The sequence below is a fragment of the Sinocyclocheilus anshuiensis genome, unplaced genomic scaffold (genome assembly GCF_001515605.1).
Source record: "Sinocyclocheilus anshuiensis isolate Anshui unplaced genomic scaffold, SAMN03320099.WGS_v1.1 scaffold590, whole genome shotgun sequence".
Classification (NCBI taxonomy): Eukaryota; Metazoa; Chordata; class Actinopteri; order Cypriniformes; family Cyprinidae; genus Sinocyclocheilus; species Sinocyclocheilus anshuiensis.
In genome coordinates this window covers 352,399-371,948 of record NW_015544192.1, presented here as the reverse complement: position 1 = coordinate 371,948, position 19,550 = coordinate 352,399, and the positions used below count along the sequence as shown (strand labels likewise).

At 36.7% G+C, this 19,550-nt stretch overlaps 2 protein-coding genes across 2 annotated transcripts in view; both read left to right on the top strand.

Moving 5' to 3' along the window:
* The window catches only part of LOC107696534 (zinc transporter 8-like), a 6,241-nt gene extending 2,621 nt beyond the window's left edge, over positions 1–3,620 (top strand). The window contains exons 2-8 of the mRNA XM_016496894.1: positions 99–247; positions 354–500; positions 1,197–1,350; positions 1,507–1,762; positions 1,993–2,098; positions 3,009–3,143; positions 3,270–3,620. Of these exons, the coding sequence (XP_016352380.1) occupies positions 99–247; positions 354–500; positions 1,197–1,350; positions 1,507–1,762; positions 1,993–2,098; positions 3,009–3,143; positions 3,270–3,415 (1,093 nt within the window). The 3' untranslated portion in view covers positions 3,416–3,620. The remainder of the gene's footprint in view (positions 1–98; positions 248–353; positions 501–1,196; positions 1,351–1,506; positions 1,763–1,992; positions 2,099–3,008; positions 3,144–3,269) is intronic.
* Positions 3,621–5,955: 2,335 nt separating this feature from the next.
* The window catches only part of LOC107696532 (mediator of RNA polymerase II transcription subunit 30), a 22,658-nt gene continuing 9,063 nt past the window's right edge, over positions 5,956–19,550 (top strand). Inside the window, exons 1-4 of the mRNA XM_016496891.1 lie at positions 5,956–6,017; positions 6,377–6,600; positions 6,683–6,841; positions 13,406–13,513. Of these exons, the coding sequence (XP_016352377.1) occupies positions 6,448–6,600; positions 6,683–6,841; positions 13,406–13,513 (420 nt within the window). The 5' untranslated portion in view covers positions 5,956–6,017; positions 6,377–6,447. The remainder of the gene's footprint in view (positions 6,018–6,376; positions 6,601–6,682; positions 6,842–13,405; positions 13,514–19,550) is intronic.

Below are 19,550 nucleotides of genomic sequence, written 5' to 3'. Positions count from 1 at the left end.
ATGCACCAAGAGCTTGTAACACTCCAAAGAGAAAGGAAAAATTGAAATCGCATCATATGACCCCTTTAAATTTATGACTGTTTCTTCTACTGTTCCAGTATGTCCTCAGGTGAGATGAAGGATAGTAAGCACTGTCACGATAACAGCCGTGCCCTGGAGGACCGAGAGCGTGAAAAAAAGCTTGCCAAGAAACGCCTATACATTGTTTCAGTAGTGTGTCTGGTCTTCATGGTGGGCGAGATCTTAGGTGTGTGACCCATACTTCTGATTGGCTGCAAATTGGCTGCCATACTTGTTTTTGCACACACAAAGGATTGCTGGTGAATATGCGCTGCTGTCTGGTCTGTGTACAGGTGGGTATTTTGCTGGGAGTCTGGCAGTGATGACAGATGCCGCACACCTGCTCGTGGACCTCACCAGCTTCATCATCAGTTTGTGCTCGTTGTGGCTGTCGTCCAGACCTGCTACACACACTCTCAATTATGGCTGGCATCGATCAGGTGACTGGACTTGTAGAACAGTAAATTGTTGTCATGTGGCTCAAAACTCCTGGATGGATTTTTAAATAGTACTATTTTTAAAACAGTACACTATATATACAAAAATAAATACAACTACCATTCAAAAGTTTGGGATTAGTAATTTATTTATTTAATACATTAAATTGATCAAAAGTGACAGTAAAGACATTTAATATGTTAAAAATATTTCTGTTTCAAATAAATTGCTCTTTTGAACTTTTTTTCATTAAAGAATCCTGACCAAATAATTTTTCCACAAAAAATATTATGCATGACAACCATTTTTAATATTGCTAGTAATATGAAATGCTACTTAAGCACCAAAACAGCATAGAATAATTCCTGAAGGATCTTGTGACACTGAAGATTGGAGTAATGGCTGCTGAAAATTCAGCTTTGCCATCACAAGAATACATTACTTTTTAATATGACAGTTCAATATAGTTATTTTAAATTTTAATAATATTACACAGATTTTTTTCTGTATTTTTTATCAAATAAATGCAGCCTTGGTGAGCATAAGAGACCTCTTTCAAAAGTATTTAAAAATCTTACCCCAAATATTTAAACAGTAGTGTATTCATAGTACTTCTTATATATTCTTGATGTATGCTAGTGAACTATACGAAGTACAATTGTAATTTCATCTACTTAAATACTACTGGGTATTTTCAGAAATCTTGGGTGCTCTGCTATCTGTCTTCACCATTTGGCTGGTGACTGGTGTGCTGGTGTATCTGGCAGTGGAACGGCTCATTCATGATGACTTCACTATTGAGGGCACAGTCATGCTCATTACTTCTGGCTGTGCTGTACTGGCCAACATTATGTAAGGCAAAAACCTCACTGAGCAATGCAGTTTTATTTCGGAATATATCGGCACACTATTAATAGCCCTAATCTAATAATTAACTAATCTATGGCATTTTAACAAAATCGTTATTTGCTGTGAAAGCTGACCTTCTGTCTGTCCTTCTCTGTGCAGAATGGCCTTCACTCTGCATCAGTCAGGTCATGGCCATAGTCACGGTGGTCTGAGCGGTGGCCACAGCCACAGTCACGACCATAGGAATAAAAACGGCCACAGCAATTCTAACGCTAATCATTATGATGTCGAGGAGCATGGGTCTGGTAAAAGACAACAAGCTAATGCTAGCGTCAGGGCAGCATTTGTCCATGTTATTGGAGACCTTCTACAGAGTGTCAGTGTGCTTGTCAGTGCTCTCGTCATCTTTTTTAAGGTAAGAGATTATTAGCCATTTAAATTCTTAGGTCTGATGAGTCGTAACTGATGAACCAGCAGTATTTAATATAAAAGTAACATTGGCTTAACCAGTAGCTGTTTGTTATGAGGGAATACTAGTGTTGTCTTAATGCATTTTAATGTAATAGTGTGGCAGATAATGATAAGTATAGATCCACTTTTGATGGCATAATACTAATGAAAAACTGATTTCTTTTCTTTTTATAGCCCGAATATAAAATTGCAGATCCCATCTGCACCTTCCTGTTTTCTCTGTTTGTCCTGGGAACCACACTCACCATCATGAGGGACATTATTATTGTTTTAATGGAAGGTACAAATGTCTTGTGTTTTTTGCTGTTTCAGTTATGCTTCAGAAATCATAGAGCTGTAATTTAGGTAAAGAGTGGTGACTTTAAAAAAGCTTATAAATATGTTTACGTCACAAGTTTACAGACAAAGTATGTCTATTTTAGTTCTTCCAATGAAAATAGTCCCATAAGAAGCTAAAAGAGAATCTGTTATGTCTGTGAATCTGCAATAGTGGTGTTCCTGAATGAATCAGTGTTTTTGAGGGAATCAGTTACGTGAATGACTGAATCACTCATAATGATGTCACTGATTTTGTTCCTGGTTGAGTGAATGATTCAGTGACTCACATATTATGACCGTCACTGGTTTTGTTTCTGAATGAATCAGTGTTTTTGAACGAATCATTTGAACAAATGGTTGATTAATCAATTGTCTCTTCTCACCACCTCCAGGTTATGTATGATTTAACCTTTAAGAAAGAGACACTCATCTTCATTGCTAATAGGAACATGCAAACACGGACAAACTGAGCGATTAAAACAGTGAAACATCATCAATCAAATTCTAGGACCTGAATTAACTGCTGTAAAAGATAGTTTTGATTAATTTAATTTGTAAATTTCGGGTCACCACAAAATTGTCATACTTCCATCGTGCAATTTCAGTTTTGATGAGTTAACTATTATTCTTAATTTAGAATGTAGAAATAATGATGAATAAGTAGGTCTGTCAAAACTTGTGACTGGCAAATTAATTGAAGGCAAATCTTAAATATACTGTAAGTATCTATAAATAAATACAAGCTGTTTAATTGGCCACTAGGCATTCTATGGAAGGTTGTTTCATTTTTCATCTTATCCTCATTAAAACATTTCTTGGAACATGAAGATTTTAATTAGGAACTCCTCAGCCTCAGTGTTTCTCCTCCACAGGTACGCCGGCTGGTGTGAACTATAATGAGGTGAGGGAACAACTGCTCAGAGTAAAGGGTGTCAAAGCTGTGCACAACCTTCACATCTGGGCCTTGACAATGAACCAGGCTGTGCTCTCTGCTCATGTGGCTATAGGTAACACTTTTAACTCCATATGGAATCTTTTGGCATTTATCTGCATAACCTAAAGCAAAAACATATATCTGAAATATTCACCCTAGCCGTGAGTTTATAACCGTCTGTTCATTTTTAACTCTTTAGATGATACCGTAGAGCCACAGGCGGTGTTGAGAGAAATGACCCAGACCTGTTTCACCTCATACAGTTTCCATTCAGTAACCATTCAACTGGAGCATCAGGCGGACCAAAGGGCTGACTGTAGCCTCTGTCAAGACCCCACAAAGTGAAACACCCAGAGACTTTTATATTAAAGAATGACCCTGGTCCAAAGGGACAAAAGATAATAATTTCATAAGTTTTATTTTCAAAATCAGGTCTTTTTGGATTTCAGACACCTCTGTTCTTGTGTGTTTTTTCACTAATTTGGATTTAAAGGGATGGTTACCCAAAAATGAAAATTTTCTAACCTGTATGATTGCTCTTATTTTTTTTAATTTATTCATGAAAGTTGTTCGGAGCCCATTGTTCTTCTTTTGTGTTCTGTAAAAGAAAGTAAGTCATACAGGTTTGGAACGGCATGAAGGTGAGTTTAAATACCTGAATTTTTATTTTGGGTGAACTATCCCTTTAAGAAGAATTTGTTGTGAATAGATCTGTCAGGAAAATAACTTGTTGAAATGTGCCAAATCTAATTAACTGAGCCAGGTAAGAAGGTACTTTAGCAATGAAAATAAATTTGAATAGTCATGCAATAACATTATTTGTTCAGTCGATTTACTTTTTTTCATTCATGTTTATTTTTTGTCATCAGCAAACAGGACTACTGTGCTGGTGTAATGTACTGTACACTTTGAACCATCCCTTATTTAAAAGGATAATTACCACAAATCAAAAGTACGTTCATCTTATTGTTGATCTTAGGTTTGTTTGTTTGTTTCTTTTCATTCTTTTTCGTTCTTATTTCTGTAACGCTGAGAGATCTTTTCATTTCTTTTATTACTACAGGACTGATCAGTAATTTTGTCCCATTTCCAATATTATGTTTTACACTCCTAGAGCAAAGACTGAATATTCATATTATGGTAACACTTTACAATAAGATTCCATTAGTTACAAGAGTTACTAACAATAAGCAGTGCAGTTACAGTGTTCATTAATATTTGTTAGTTGTTAAAAAACACAACTGATCATTGTAAGCTCATATTAGCTCGGGTCTATTAAATAGTAGGCTATTAACGGATAAAACCTTTGATTTGAATAATGTATTAGGAAACGTTGAAGTTAGCATTAAATTATTTTTATTGTTTATGTTAACTAATGTAGTTATCTAAAAGGGAATTTATTGTAAAGTTTTACCCATATTCCTATATTCAGTAAAAAATATATTGAAAAGTGAATATTAAAATTGAAAAGTATGTTTGTATTTGTTGGTAGTGTACAGTTTGGTGTATTTGCCTTACAGAAGCATCTTTGGTATGTTTTTATCACTCATAATTAAACTGATGAATGTACAACGTTACAACTTTGTCCACTTTCAAAAAACTTTTGTGTTTTTTGTCACTTACCTGGTGATCTTCGTTTATACTCTTAAATTGATGGATGAGATATTTCATGTTTAAGGATCTTCCAAACAAACTCTCTTATTCTTCCATCAGATACTTTTACATATAATAAACAGAGAATTTAAATCAAATCTAGAACAGGGTTCTACACAAATGTTGTTTTCCATCTCGTAATTCCCTTGTTGGATGTATTATTCAAAGGAATGCCCATCAAAAGAACAAGCAGCTTAATTTGCGCCATTGCTATCTCTCACTCTCTTGTTTTCATTCTCTTTTAAGTGAAATACTGTATCTCATTGTACCTCCTGCTCATCCATGGTCTAATCCTCTTATAGTCCACTGGATGAGGATAGAAAATCAAGTCAAGCTAATAATCAAAATATACAGAGAAAAGCCCTTTTGAAGTGGGAGTCCCTGTGTGGCTTTACACACTGTGAATAAGAAGAGTAATCAGCAAACTGTTGTGTGTAAGTGCATATTCTCTAGTGAGAGGAACAAGATCACTCCGGTTTACAATGAAAGACCTACGTCTCTGAAAGCCACACAGACCCCAAATTACCTCAATTATATGGAATCATCTTCTTTGATATTGAAAAAGGATATGTAGGATTATTAGGCATATAAATAGACATAAGCAAAAGAGCACGTCTACAAAACAGACTTGAACTCAAGTGAAATCGTTGTTATTGATCACAGGGAGTCTGAAGTTGTGATTGATTCGTTTTCAGTTGTTGTTTAAAACCACACAAATTGATTCAGTATGAAGATCTATCTTTGTTTTTCTGTCATGAACCAATGATTTGAGATCATTATGCAACTTTAATCTTTTAATTTCCAATGATGCATTGACAGTTTCTTCAGATGCAAACAGACACATACAGCTTCACAGTTTTATTTAATCCAAATCATATTACAGGACTGTAGGTAGCAGATGACCATTTTTAAGAAGCACTAGGATTTTTAAATGTGGCATACATAATAAAATAAAACATAAAAAATGCAAAACTATATGTAAAATATTAGTGAACGCTAGATGGCGCACTGCACCTTCAGCTAAAAAGCGTACTCGCATTTCCACTATACATTTAGTAACAATATATCCCATATTAGCCTGTAGAATATAGATATTTGTATTGAAAACAAAATTCAAGTACAATATTTGTTTAAACAAACATACTGTTTCCATCAAAAATTGTTCTTTGCTAAGCACTGAGCCACACACTTTACATATGTGAGACGCGGTGACTTCTCGTGAAATCTCGCGAGGGCTGACTCGGACGAGAACACAGCACGGAAAACATGACGTCTTGTCAACAGCACTAACAAGGTATTTAAACGCTGTTAATGTTTGCATATATTTAGACGAAAAACATTTTCTGTGTTTCTGTTACATACATGTTATGGCTGATAGTTGCTGTTTGTCCAGTTTCGTTAGACATTCAAGCTTTGATAATAGTAGCTCAATGTAGAGCTAAATAATAGATTTTGTTGTATCTAAATGTTTATTCTGTTACGACTATATTATTATGTGTTGTCACTTGCTTTTGTATGTTATTGTTTTTTATGTATTGTTTATAATTTGACTATATAATGCTAAAATGTGATGTTTGGTTTGTTATGTTTATATGTTTTAGGTGTATGGTTCAGTTTACATTCCAATACTCTCTCTCTCGCTCTCTCATACAGTCATGAACATATATTGTTAACAGACATGCCATAGGGTCCTACCAAATAGCCACCCACATCCCACCGTCCCCATGACAACCCCTCCTCTGGCCCAGTTCCCCGGGCAACAGGCTCAGGCAGCTCGGGATGTGAACACAGCCTCGCTCTGTCGGATCGGACAGGAGACGGTGCAGGACATCGTCTTACGAACCATGGAGATCTTTCAGCTGCTGAGAAACATGCAGGTAAGTTCATCCCCTCAAAAGCATCCATCCACAGATGAAAACGTACTCTGCTGACTCTCTTTCTCCCTGTCTTCTCACTCAGCTGCCGAATGGAGTCACCTATCATCCTAACACTCATCAGGACCGGTTGGGGAAACTGCAGGAGCACTTGCGGATGCTCTCCGTTCTTTTCCGCAAGCTCCGTCTCGTCTATGACAAATGCAATGAAAATTGTGCTGGCCTGGACCCCATCCCTCCTGAGGTGAGATTATGCTTTCTCTATCACAGTCCAGTCTAGTTTAAACGAAACAGACTTACATTTCACTTTTTTCATGATATTAAGTAATTCGGTTCTGAATATGGAACCTATTTTTTTAATTTTTAACAACTAAAAATCAAGATATTTACTTTACTCAAGCTGGTGTGTTGAGTTGTATAAGCCAGTCATTCATGCAGTCTCTTTTCTTTGATCAAAGAGAGCAGTGAAATAAAGTCATTTAGATCTGCAGTTATTTTATTTATTATGTTTATATTTATGTATATATTTCTTTTTGTTTCCATTGAAGAACCAGGTAGTACCAATATATCCCATGTAAGCTCACAGAATGCAGTTATTTATATTGAAAACAAAATTCAAGTACAATATTTGTTTAAACAAGCCTACTGTTTCCACCTAAAAACTTTCTTTGCTAAGCACTGAGCCACACACTTTGCATATGTGGTACACGGGGACTTCTCGTGAAATCTCACAAATCTCGCAAAATCTCGCACCCCCTCGATAACTTATTTTTTTCTTTGAAGAACCAGGTTTACCATTGTCTTGAAAAACCTGGATATATGTCGTGGCTTCATTTTAAAAGTCATTCCTAGACCCGGTCATATAAATAAAATCATAAAACTACATGAGCATTAAATATATATATTTTTTTGTTAAAAATAATGTATATTAAGTAGAAAATGTGTGTAAAAATATTTCTAAAAATCCTTGTCTTTATTTCTTAACAAGTAAATCACAAACAACTGGAAAAGTCATCATGGGGCCTTTTGAATATTGTTTTGGACAATGGGGGGTCTTTGAATCAAAAAGGTTGATAAACACTGGCCTATATAGAATAATACAGCCTTTTCTAGGCCACTGACATGATTGAAGAGTCTCGTATGTGTGTGCATCTTTTTAAACAAATTTCTCAAAAGTATTTAGCCTAATTATATTACAAGGGGTTGATAACTTAAAAGTGTAGTTTGAGTGAATATTTAAGAGTGTGTTCATTTGATCTCGTACTTGAGGGAATTCTGTCCATCCATAACATATACTCGCCTGTGAATGTTTTAATTACTGCACCTTGTGAGTGCTAGCTTTCAATTTCCAGCAGAGGAAAGATCCTTGAATCACATTGTCAGCTTGGCTTCCTATTAGCATTGAAGTGATCTAGTGATTGAGTCCAACTGAGATTCCCACTGACTCAGTTTGGTCACCCTAAGAGCTCATTGACGTAATGTCTGGACTTGCAAAGTACAAGCTCTACAAGAGCTTGAATGTTTTTTCAGATCTTCTGAAGCACTGCTGTTATGACTTCTGGAATAAAATATCATGTTCAAATCGAGAAGAAAGGATATATATGCTCTAATTTTGCCTTGAGTCATGAGTCACAGGCACATATGAAACATGAAGTGTTGCTGTGATTTAGACATAATTTGGCCCTCAGGAATTAAGACTCAAATGTGTATGAGAGCAAATTAAGCCCTTTAGAGTTGGATCGAATGCACAGCTGGTCTGTTGAGTCATTTAAGCATCATTCGTGCAATCTTTTTTCTTTTATTGAAAAGAGCGGTGGAATAAAGTCATTAGATCTGCAGTTGCTTTAACTGGAGGGTATGAACAACAGCCTTGAGAGTTGGAAATTCAGGTTCTTTCTTCTCATTAACAGAAGTGCTCCTGTGCTAACAGGATATTTATTATGGCTCAGCCTCGTCTTTTTGGATTTCAGGTGTTCTCTTTAGCTCCTGTTGCGCTTTCTCCCCAAACAGGAAGTGCTATAATGGAGCCAGTGGCATTACCTCATCACCTTGCTAATTAGCTGCGGCGCTCTGTAATGAACAGCTGGCGAAGTCCCTCATGTCAGCATTTTCCAACCCAGGCAATCACCGGCTCCCAACGGTGGAATTTCCTGCACAACGCAAACGAAATAGCCATGTCATTTCATTTACCACCTCACTTTTTCCATCCACTTCAATGTAATCAACCCGAGTGAACCTCACTGAATCATTGTTTTCAGGCAGCTGGCAGAGCACATCCATCTTTTAGTGTCTGGACCTTGAGTAATGTGTTGTCCGCGTTATATTAACTAGCTGGCTCTTTCTTGCTCCACTTGTTGCCGACAGGTGGGTACTTCCTTTGAAACTCAATGTGAGTTTGGTTCAGAAATTGTATTGGTTCTTGTTCTTTTCTAAAATTCTTCGGACCTAAAGTGTGCAAAGCTAATTAAATCAGTCCTCGAGCTACGGCTTGTGTCTTTTCTCTCTCTGCTGGGCCGGTCACCCGCCTGTGGTTTGATGCATTCACTTCCTTGACGAACCTGCCAGGGGCTTTTCTCTCTCCCTCCTTTGCATTTCATATGATCAGATTTTTCCTTCTTGCTTTTCTGCTGGCATGTGACAGCCTAAAGCTTGTAAGGTCTGTTCTGTAAACCGCAGACCCATGAAATATGAGTGATTCAGAATGTGGGACTTGATTTTCCTGTTGCTGCTGAAATTATAGATCATTTAAGCTGTTCATTGGTTACCTTTGCACTGCTGTTTTTGTGTTAAAGTTTGACGAAAAGAAATAAAAAGGGAAAAGGGCAGACTTACACTACTGTTCAAAAGTTTGGGATCAGTTATATATTTTTTTAAAGAAATGAATACTTCTCAGCAAAGAGGTGTTAAATTGGTCAAGTGACAGTAAAGTGACAGTTTTATATTGTTACAAAGGATTTTTTTTTTTTTTAAGAATTTTGAGGAAAAAATGTATCAGGCTTTCCATAAAAATATTATGCTGCATTAATAATAATAATAATAATAATAATAATAATAATAATAATAATTAATAATTATTATATATAATAATAATATTGAGCACCAAATCAGTAATGGAGTAATGGCTGCTGAAAATTCAGCTTTGCCATCATAGGAATAAAATACATTTTAAAATATGTTTGAAGGATCTAAGGATTTTTTGTAGCAACCTGTATGTGTTGCTTCAAGAGAGCAACCATACATTTGTGTATGAAATAATTATTTTATATCATAATAATATTTCACAGTATTACAGCTTTACTGTATTTTTTATCAAATAAATGCAGCCTTGGTAAGCATAAGAGACTTTCAAAAACATTGAAAAATCTTACAGACCCCAAACTTATTGGTAGTGTAGATCTTTAGATTTATAAAATATATTAACTTGTAATGGGGTTGTTGATGCGTTACATGTTTTATCAAGGTTTTGAAATGTATATTAATAAGGGAATTTGTATATTTTAGGTAATAACTACATTTTTAATTTTACCTTTGACCTTTTAACCTCCACTAATTCTGTTTAAATGGTCTTAAAAGTCCAAACGTTCCTCAGTATATTCCTCATAAGCCTCATAATATGAGCTGCATGCATAATAAATGAATTGGTAAAATGATATAAAATAGTTTGAAAAGAAGTATAGCATGTCACCGCAGGACATATCAACAAGTATTTCATGTCAATATCAACTTCCTAAAAGTATTTCTTGTCAGCTATTCATGTGCTATTTCCCTCCAGTTTATTTTCATTGTAATGATGTTGTCACACTAATAACTCATTAATAGTCAGTTACACAATAACAATAAAAGTCTTGAAAAAAGTTTTTCCAGTCGTTTCCAATTGAAGTTTGCACGATAGGACTGGGTGTTATATTACTTAAGTAGTTCTTGAACTCAAAGTTCTCGGATGTTTACAGAATTAAAGAATATACTAGAGTATCTGAACTTTATTAATAATAATAATAACAACATTTAAATGCAGCTATTTTTGAATGAGAGAGTTAGAATTTGTTTTTATGCCCGTTATGAGAAAACCACTGTCTATGCAGAAATGAGGGCATTTTTCTTCACTTGCATGCACTGATTGCTCATCCAGAACACCAGCAGGTGTCACTGTGATGTTAAAGCGAGGAGATCATGATCTGGTGCCAGCAGAGCTGTGAGACCACTGTCTGTTTGGCAAGGTCACAGAATGATAGAACCTCACGAAAAGAATGAGACACTTTAACAGAAAGCACATGTGGATAGAACTTAAACCATTGTTCTGCTGTAAATTGAGGGTCTGCTTTTACTGTAACCCTGTCCAAGGCTGTTGAGAGGGCTCAGACAATTTGTGAAGTTGAATTTGAAAGCCAAAGGCCAGTGCCTGTTGAGTGATTTATTTAGGCAAAATAACAGATGGCTGTTATGTTACAAAATTTAAAACCTAAGACCCAAGATCTGATTTCTCTGTTTAAGGCTTTTGAATTATGCAATAATCCATTACTGGGGCTTCACCAGGTTGTTTAACTTTACAATCTCATATCTTAAGCTCTTGTGTTGTTTAGACAATAGATCACCACAGTAAATGTTTGCATGAAATTGTATTCAAACCATGGTAGTTTTTGTGCTCGGATACTTTTTGTGATTATTTTTTCAGGCTTTCACATGTAGCTTTGGATAATGGCCCAGCTTAACCCTAGTTCAGGGCGCTCATTTTTAAACTGCCTAGAGATAAACCAACTATCAAAATTGATGTTTCTGTTCACAAATACACACATTGTGGCTTTTTTTTTTTTTTTGGTTTGTTTTTTTGATCTGTGTGTGTCCTGATTGATCATGTGATCTCTTTAATTATCATGTGATTCCTCAAATTAAGATGGCTTCTAGTTCTAACACTGTTAGCTTGGCATTGAAAATGGTCAACATGTGACCGAAACGTTTGCCTTGATTCTTTCAGTAAATTGCTTATATTGTTCTCATCTCGCTTGTGATGCTTTGATGTTTGAGTGTACAGACTTTTTTCAAGCTCTTCACCTTTGGGAAACCTTTTTTGGTCTACGCACCTCAGTTGGATTTTTTTGAAGGCGCGGTGAGTCTCTGGCTGCTTCTCTGTTCACAAATACCACCGTATCTTTTTCCATTCATTTTTAATCCAAGATGTCAGGAAGGCATCAGATTAATTGTGGCAAGTAAATAATCAAATAAATACCTGAGTCTTGTGTAGTGACCCTGATTTATACAGGTGAAATTTGAAAGGTACCTCATTCATTTACAGTTGAGCATTAAAAATAAATAAATCATTGCTGTACCTTTGTAGCCATGGTTTGTGGTAGCTCAGTGATTGAATATCTATGTTTGTAATCTGAAGGTTTGCAAGTTTAAACCCCACAAGCGGGGCAATTCATGTACTGTCATCATTGTGCCCTTGAGCAGGGCACTTAACCCGAGGTTTTTCCAGTGAGACTGGCCTTGTAATAATAGGATTGCAAGACTCTTTGGATAGAAAAAGTGATTAAAAAAAATTATTAACTGATTCAGAATTTGTTAGAAGATGATAAGGAATTTTATTTTTCTTTAATTTTTTTTTTGTATGCAGTTTTGTGTATTTTTAGTTCCCTACGGTTAAATGAGTGGAATTTTTGACTTAAATGCACTCACCGGCCACTTTATAATTATTAGGTACACCTTGCTAGTACCAGGTTGGACCCCCTTTTGTCTTCAGAACTCTCATCAGACCAGGCAAGCTTTTATCCAATCTTTTTCTGTTGTCCAATTTTGGTGAGCCTCAGTTTCCTGTTCTTAGCTGACTGGAGTGACACCCAGTGTGGTCTTCTGCCACTTTAGCCCATCTGCTTCAAGGTTCGACGTGCATTCAGAGATGATCTTCTGTAAACCTTGGTTGTAATGAGTGGCTATTTGAGTTACTGTTGACTTTCTATGAACTCGAACCAGTCTGGCCATTCTCCACTCCTCTAAGTTGCTGGCATGCGATTGGCTGATTAGATATTTGAGTGAACGAGCAGTTGAACAGGTGTACCTAATAACGTGGACGGTGAGTGTATATCACTGTGTTACAGTGGATAGCTATACATGTGAATTTGTGGCTGCCGTAAAGCAGTCCACCCCTTTTTGCAGAATTTCATATCTGCTCACCAAACTTACATAATCTCAGAACAGACGTTTGGGGAGGAGTGTGAGAAAGAAACCGAAGCCATTCTCCTTATTAGAAATCAGTGTACCATCAGAAACTGATATTTCAAGGTAAAAAAAAAGTGCAGTTGCTTTAAATGTGCCGTAGGAGATTATAACTTATGCCACTGAATCAAACTATTCCATCTCTTCAGTCACTACCTTTCTAATTGGCTAAGTTTTTTGATTTGCAAAAAGGGTGGGCAAAAAACCTGGCTCTTTTTTTATTGTTGTTCACAGAATAGGGTCAGGGTTTTGGCTGGATAGCCTGCTGGTAGATGCCCGTGACTACACCATTTTGACCAAAAAGCATCTTTCACTATTGACTGCTTTTTTAAAATATCTGTGCATTTAATGACAATTAACAAACATCATTTAGTAGATGTTTAACCAGAGCCTGATTGTTTTTTGAAGTGTGAAATAGGCTTTATATTTTCCCTGGCTGCTGCTTTTGACGTCACACCTCAGGATAGTTGCTAGTGAAGGGATTGGAACTGAGCGTGTTCCTGTGGTGCCATCAGTGGCAAACACAAAAATGAGTGTATAACAGTGAAGTAATCAAAAAGTCACTATGTGGTAATTTCATTCTGTCTTTCTTTTTCAGCAACTTATCCCGTATGTAGAGGATGAGAGTTCTAAACTGGATGACCGAATGGCCAATCAAATGCGTGCAACCAGCGATGAGAGAAGAGAAGTACTGGAAGTAAATAAGGTTAGAACCTTATTTTTTGGACATTTTATATTTGACAGATGCCTTTATCCAAAGCAACTTAACGTTGTGTTTAAGGTATACATTTATGAGGACATGCATTCTCTGTGAATCAGACCCCATTGACACAGGAACACTCCTACATCAAATGTTAAAATAATACATTTTAAACAAAATACAAAATTATTGGCAGTATATATACATTGCAACTACACATATAACTACATATACACATTAATACTTGTATTCAGCAAGGATGCATCAAGTTGATCAAAAGTGACAGTAAAGACTTTTACATTATTACAAAACATTCTTTCAAATAAATGTTGTTCTGCTGAACTTTCTATTCATCGAAGAATCCTGAAAAAACGTATGACAGTTTCCACAAAAATGTTAAGTAGTGCAACTGTTTCCAGCATTGATAATAATAACAATGATTGAATTATTGAATAATAAAATTATTGAAAACCAAATCAGCATATTAGAATGATTTCTGAAGTATCTTGTGACTTTAAAGACTGGAGTAATGGCTGAATCCTGAAAATTCAGCTTTGCCATCACAGGAATAAATTATATTTAAAAATATATTCAAATAGGAAACAGTTATATAATATTATTATAACATTTCACAATGTCACTGTTTTTACTGTATTTTTGATTAAATAAATGCAAATAAATGCATCCTGAGAGATTTCTTTCAAAAACATTAAAACAATTTTACCGACCCTTAACTGTAGTGTACTGCACAGTATATAAACTCAAAACAGGCCACTTCACTGCCTGCAGAGATCTGTTTACAGTGTCAAGCAATGAGATGTCTGCCATATTCACTTGCATAATGAAGCCATAGTAAAAAAAACAACTGATGACTCTCTACCAAGAATTTCATGACTTTCTTGCAGTAAAAGCAAAATGATCTGATTTTTTTCTGAGCTCCTCTCTGCCATTGAGTCTGCCTTATTTAAAAACTGCAGCATGCTCATGAAAGGCAGTTGGTGTGGAAATGCTAATGCGACAAGGGCCCTGGAGCTTTTTGCCGGCCAAATAGCTGGCTGCAAATAACACGCTGGATGAGGTGACCATGTTGGGGGAATGAAGGATGTCAGACTCAGGGGAGGTCAAGGTTGCGTCAGAATGTGGAGAGCAGATGTGTTACAGCTCTCCGTCATCTGCCTGTGCATCATTTGTGTGTTCAAGGATCTCTGATGTTGACTAGTAGTCACATGACATGCAAGTATCAATGCCTGGATCAATGGATGAATTGATGGTCATCTTAATCTTAATCTTAATCTTAATCTTAATCTTAATCTTAATCTATCTATAAAAATGTTATGCATATGCACAGGATCTATAAAGATGAGGTATGAAGGATGATGGAAGGACAGATAGACGGATGAATGCAGAGAATGTTATAGTAATGAATGGAGTCATGGATGAACCGGAAGATAGACATCAGCTTGAACGAACAAATGGATGTATGCATGAAAGTAATGAGGCCATGCATGATTGAAAATTAGCACTCAGGTCAGTTTGTTGAAACATAATGGAGACCGTCTGTCTGACTCATCCCATTGTAGGCTAGGTTGTGCATTTTAATAGAGTCATGCCATTGTCCTGTTGATTAAGTGCCGTCGTTTTCTGTGCCAATGGAGCTCAGGCTTGATTTAGTGAATCTTTCATCACTGTTGGAGCTCCAACGAAGTGGTGGAGAGATGTATAGCACGAGTATGGTAATGCCCCGCTGCTTTATGGGATGTCCCGTCACTGAATGATCACCCTGCTCTCGTTATCTGTCGACTGGGGTAATTGGTGTTTGTCAGGGCCTCAGCTGAATACTGGTCCTGCAATCTAGAGCGGCCTTCATCACAATGACCGATCTGTCTTCACACATCTTGTATGTGTTCTGCAGAGTTTTATTGTACCTTTCATTAGTGGCGTAACAGAACAGTTTTGGCTTTTTTTTCCTAACTCCAACATCTCTGAGGTGTAATTGTATTTTAGTCGCACAGAAATTTTGGTGCAATTTAGAGTGGAAAGAGAGTGCAAGAAAAGCCATCAATGTAAACAAATGCAGGTCCGAAATATTCATCATCTGACTCAAGAGGATAATTTACTTCAAGCTTGTCATCCCTCCCCTCTTCTTGACTCTCTAACTGCTTTGGTGTGAGAGTCCCTGGGGCCCCTTAGGGCCCCACAGACGTGTGAGGCCATCCGAAGGTCCACTGTAGTCGAGGCACTGTCAACTCATCCGGGCAGGCGCTTTGATTGAACACTGCTCCAACTGTTAATAAATTCCTGTCACAGTCCATTAAAAAGGCCTTGGAGAGATGGCTGCTCTCATTTATTCTCCACCACTCTCCTATTTTTTCTCCCTCACTTTTGCACTCTATCTTCCTCACTTGTCCCCCTTTTCAATGTTTTTTTTAATACCCTCTTAATTACCCCGTCTGTCCTCTTTATTCAAATGAGAAAGTGAGAAATGTGAGAGGAGAATGTTTGTAATTTCAAATAGGCCTCTCAGAAGGCAGATACCGTGAGCGTAATCAACAACGGCAGAGGCTGCGGCGGTGGTGGCGGCACGGGCGTTTACCGTTATCTCTGGAGCAGGGCTGGGGCTGAGGGGCCGTGGTGGAGCTGTGCTCTGATAAACAAACTCGTCGGAATCATAATGAGGCGGTTCAGAGAAGACAGTCCTCCCCGTACACACACACACACACACATGCTCGCAGGAGGCACTCAATTCTCCACATGATTAGTCAGTTCATATGTCATCCATTAGAACAGGTTTACCGGCTAGAGGCCCTTTAATTGGTGCACATGGGGTCAGGATGCCCAGCATACTTGGGGCATGGAAAAAAGGGACACGCCGAAAATAGAAAACAGTTTGCAGTGCTTCTTTGTGCTTCAGGTTAAGCAATTGCTGTTTGTTTTCCTATTATTACTTTGTACTAGTATACGAATAATTTGTTGTTTTTTTTTCCCATGCAATGGTTGTTAATGTAACATTTAAACAACAAATTAAAGCCAGTCGAGGTCTGGAAGGTCTAACAGTCTAATGTTGGTTTAAACCCAAACAACAGAAAAAGGAAAAGAGGATTATGGAGCTTCTTAAAGAGACAGTTCACTCAAAAAGGAACATTTTGACATCCTTAACTCACCCTCATTTTGTCTTCAAGATGTCTTCTGAAGCCATACGATAGCTTTGTGTGAAAAACATGCCCATATTTATTTAGAAATTTGGAGCTCATTCTCAGTTACTAAAATATCTTTGCATTGTCATTGATCGGATTATACAGATTAACCCTCCATAAATCAGTGCTCAAATATGAACTGACACTGCTCTGATTTGTCTTGTATTTGTACTTTTCTTGGCCTACTACCCATGAGGGAATGTGATTCAGTTTCAAAACGAACCCTTTTTGTCTCCTCAGCCAAATCCAGAGTTTTCCCTTTTCTCCCATAAGTGCAGAGAGGCTAAAATTACATCTTTCTCACTTTAGGCTTTAAAATGGAATTACTGCTGCACTTTCCCTGAAAGATCTCTATTGCTCATTTCTCCTTTATGCTGCCTGGGAAGCGCTCATTGGAGCCAGATGCAGTAAGCCCCTGACAGTCTGAGAAGAGATGAAAGAGCCTGCTGTAAGAAAGGGATGCAGGGACATGCCTGATTGGGAATCACACAATCCTTTCTTTAAAGAAAGCTTTCTGTTGTTTTAACAATGCCTTTAGGACCATTGTGCGTTTATGCAAAAAGAAAATTAAGCATATTTTTAGGAGCATTAACAATTTTCTGCATTGTAGCACTAGTCGCAATCTCCCAAATGCAGAATAATCTCATTCTCATTACTTTAATACAGTAATAAAAACGATCCTCTCTGGACTCTGGAAAGGTGATATGCTTAATTATTCATGAAAATATCAATATTCATCAATATTAAAATAATGTAGTAGTTAATATAAGTTTTCTTTATACAAAACAAAAAACAAACAAACAACATGTCTTGTTTTCAAGATGCATTGTGCATATTTTTATAATCTTTGTGAAGGGACATGCCTTAAGTCTGAAATTCAGTACTGCCTTATTTAAGGATTACAAACTGATAACATGAAAACACTTCAGCTCGCATTAACGTTTGACATGCTGTGGTTTCTCTAATACATTCCATTGCATCAATCATTCCCCAAGTGGGTGCCATCTTTCTTTCATCCCTCTCGTCCTTCACCTCTGATCTATGGAGATCTCCTCCCTCCCCCGGCATCTCGGTCTCATCACATTGGGTTGGGGCTTTAGTTCCTCTCTGTTTCGTTTCTCCATCAATCCTTTTACTCCCACTTGTCCCAGTCGCAGCGCTCACACACAGCACACCGTTTAGCTCAAAACCGAAACGTTCCTTTGAAGATCTGATGAACTTTTCAACCTGAACATTGTGTGTTTAATTGAGTTTAGGTTCTTGTTTATGAATTGCTGTAGTGGCACAAAAATAATGAGACGTTTGAGAGAGGAACGGAGATCATTTGCAAATCATTTGCAACTAGATCGGTTTATGTTAATACAGTAGACAGCCTACGTACATATGTGTTTATAGTCGCAGATGGAGTGGGCAGGGAATGGTCATGAAGGGTTGATACAAGCACTGTAAACGAAGTAACAATAAACAGCAAAATCAATACTGCAGGCTGACAGCGGTCTGGTGTTGCAAGATTGAAAAATGTTGGGGAGCAGAGCAGTGATCAATGGAGACAACCTTCAATACTTTGACATTTCACACACAGTCTCTCTTTACTGCTGCTTATTCTCCTAAGTGGATGTAGGAAAAGAGGTTTACAGTACATGTTGGTTCATTTGTGGTGCACGGTAAAGTAAGTATCATTATTCATATTTATATATGATTTTTCTTATATATAAATATATATTACATATATTTCTTAAATGCATAAATATATGTGTGTGTATTTATATATACATATAAATAGCACACAGACATATATTATGTAAACAAACTTTTAAATTAATTAGAATTATTACTATTATGCTTAAATACTTAAAAACTTAAATACTATTATTTACTATTATGCTTACTTTGTATTATTAATACTATAATTAGTTTATTACTATTATTATGTACAACTTTGTGGTCTCTGGAATCTAAGTGCATTTAACCTCAACAGAATTTGAATGTTAAAGATTTTTATTGGTTGTGCCATGTATAATACGGCACAGTGTTCATTCTGTTATAGGTGAGGCTTGAAATGCAACACTCACTTTTATACAATATGTAACGGGGTCTTTGCTCTGTACACCAAGGGGTCCATGGTGCCTTTGGAAAGTGATGAAGACCTTTGTACAAGCATCATGTTCTGTAGGCGACTTTTTTCAGAAAATGTAAACATCTAGTTGTATTTTTAGCTGTCTTTCAAAGACGTTGGTATCTTTTCTGCTTGAATTGTAAACATGTCTAAAGGAATTTTGTTGAAGGGCAGTTGTGCAGTGTTTTTTTTTTTTTTTTGGTGTTGAAGACCTTTGTATAAGCAAGCATCATGTTCTGTAGGTGACTTGCACAAGCAAGCACCACTTTTTTTTAGAAAATGTAAACATCTAGTTGTATTTTTAGTTGTCTTTCAAAGACCTTTGGTATCTTTTCTGCTTGAATTGTCAACATGTCTAAAGGAATTTTGTTGAAGGGCAGTTGTGCAGTGTCTTTTTCTGTCGATTTCTGTCACTCATCATTTACCGCATTCTTGCCATCAGCAGTCTTCTCATGTAACACACAGAGGGGCCATCTGGCTTCAGCTTTGATCAGAATAAACAGCTGATGAAGCTAGTTCAATTTTTGGATGTTCAGCAGCGGCATTAATGCCAAAAGAACACACTGTCCACATCATTTACTCTACAAGATAATGCACTAATGCACTAGTTGTCTAATGCACAGAAAAGACATCTGTTTAGGGAAATGTACCTACTTCATTCATTCATTTAATTTAATTAAAAAAAAAAAAAAAATTATACACACACACACACGTGTGTGTGTGTGTGTGTATA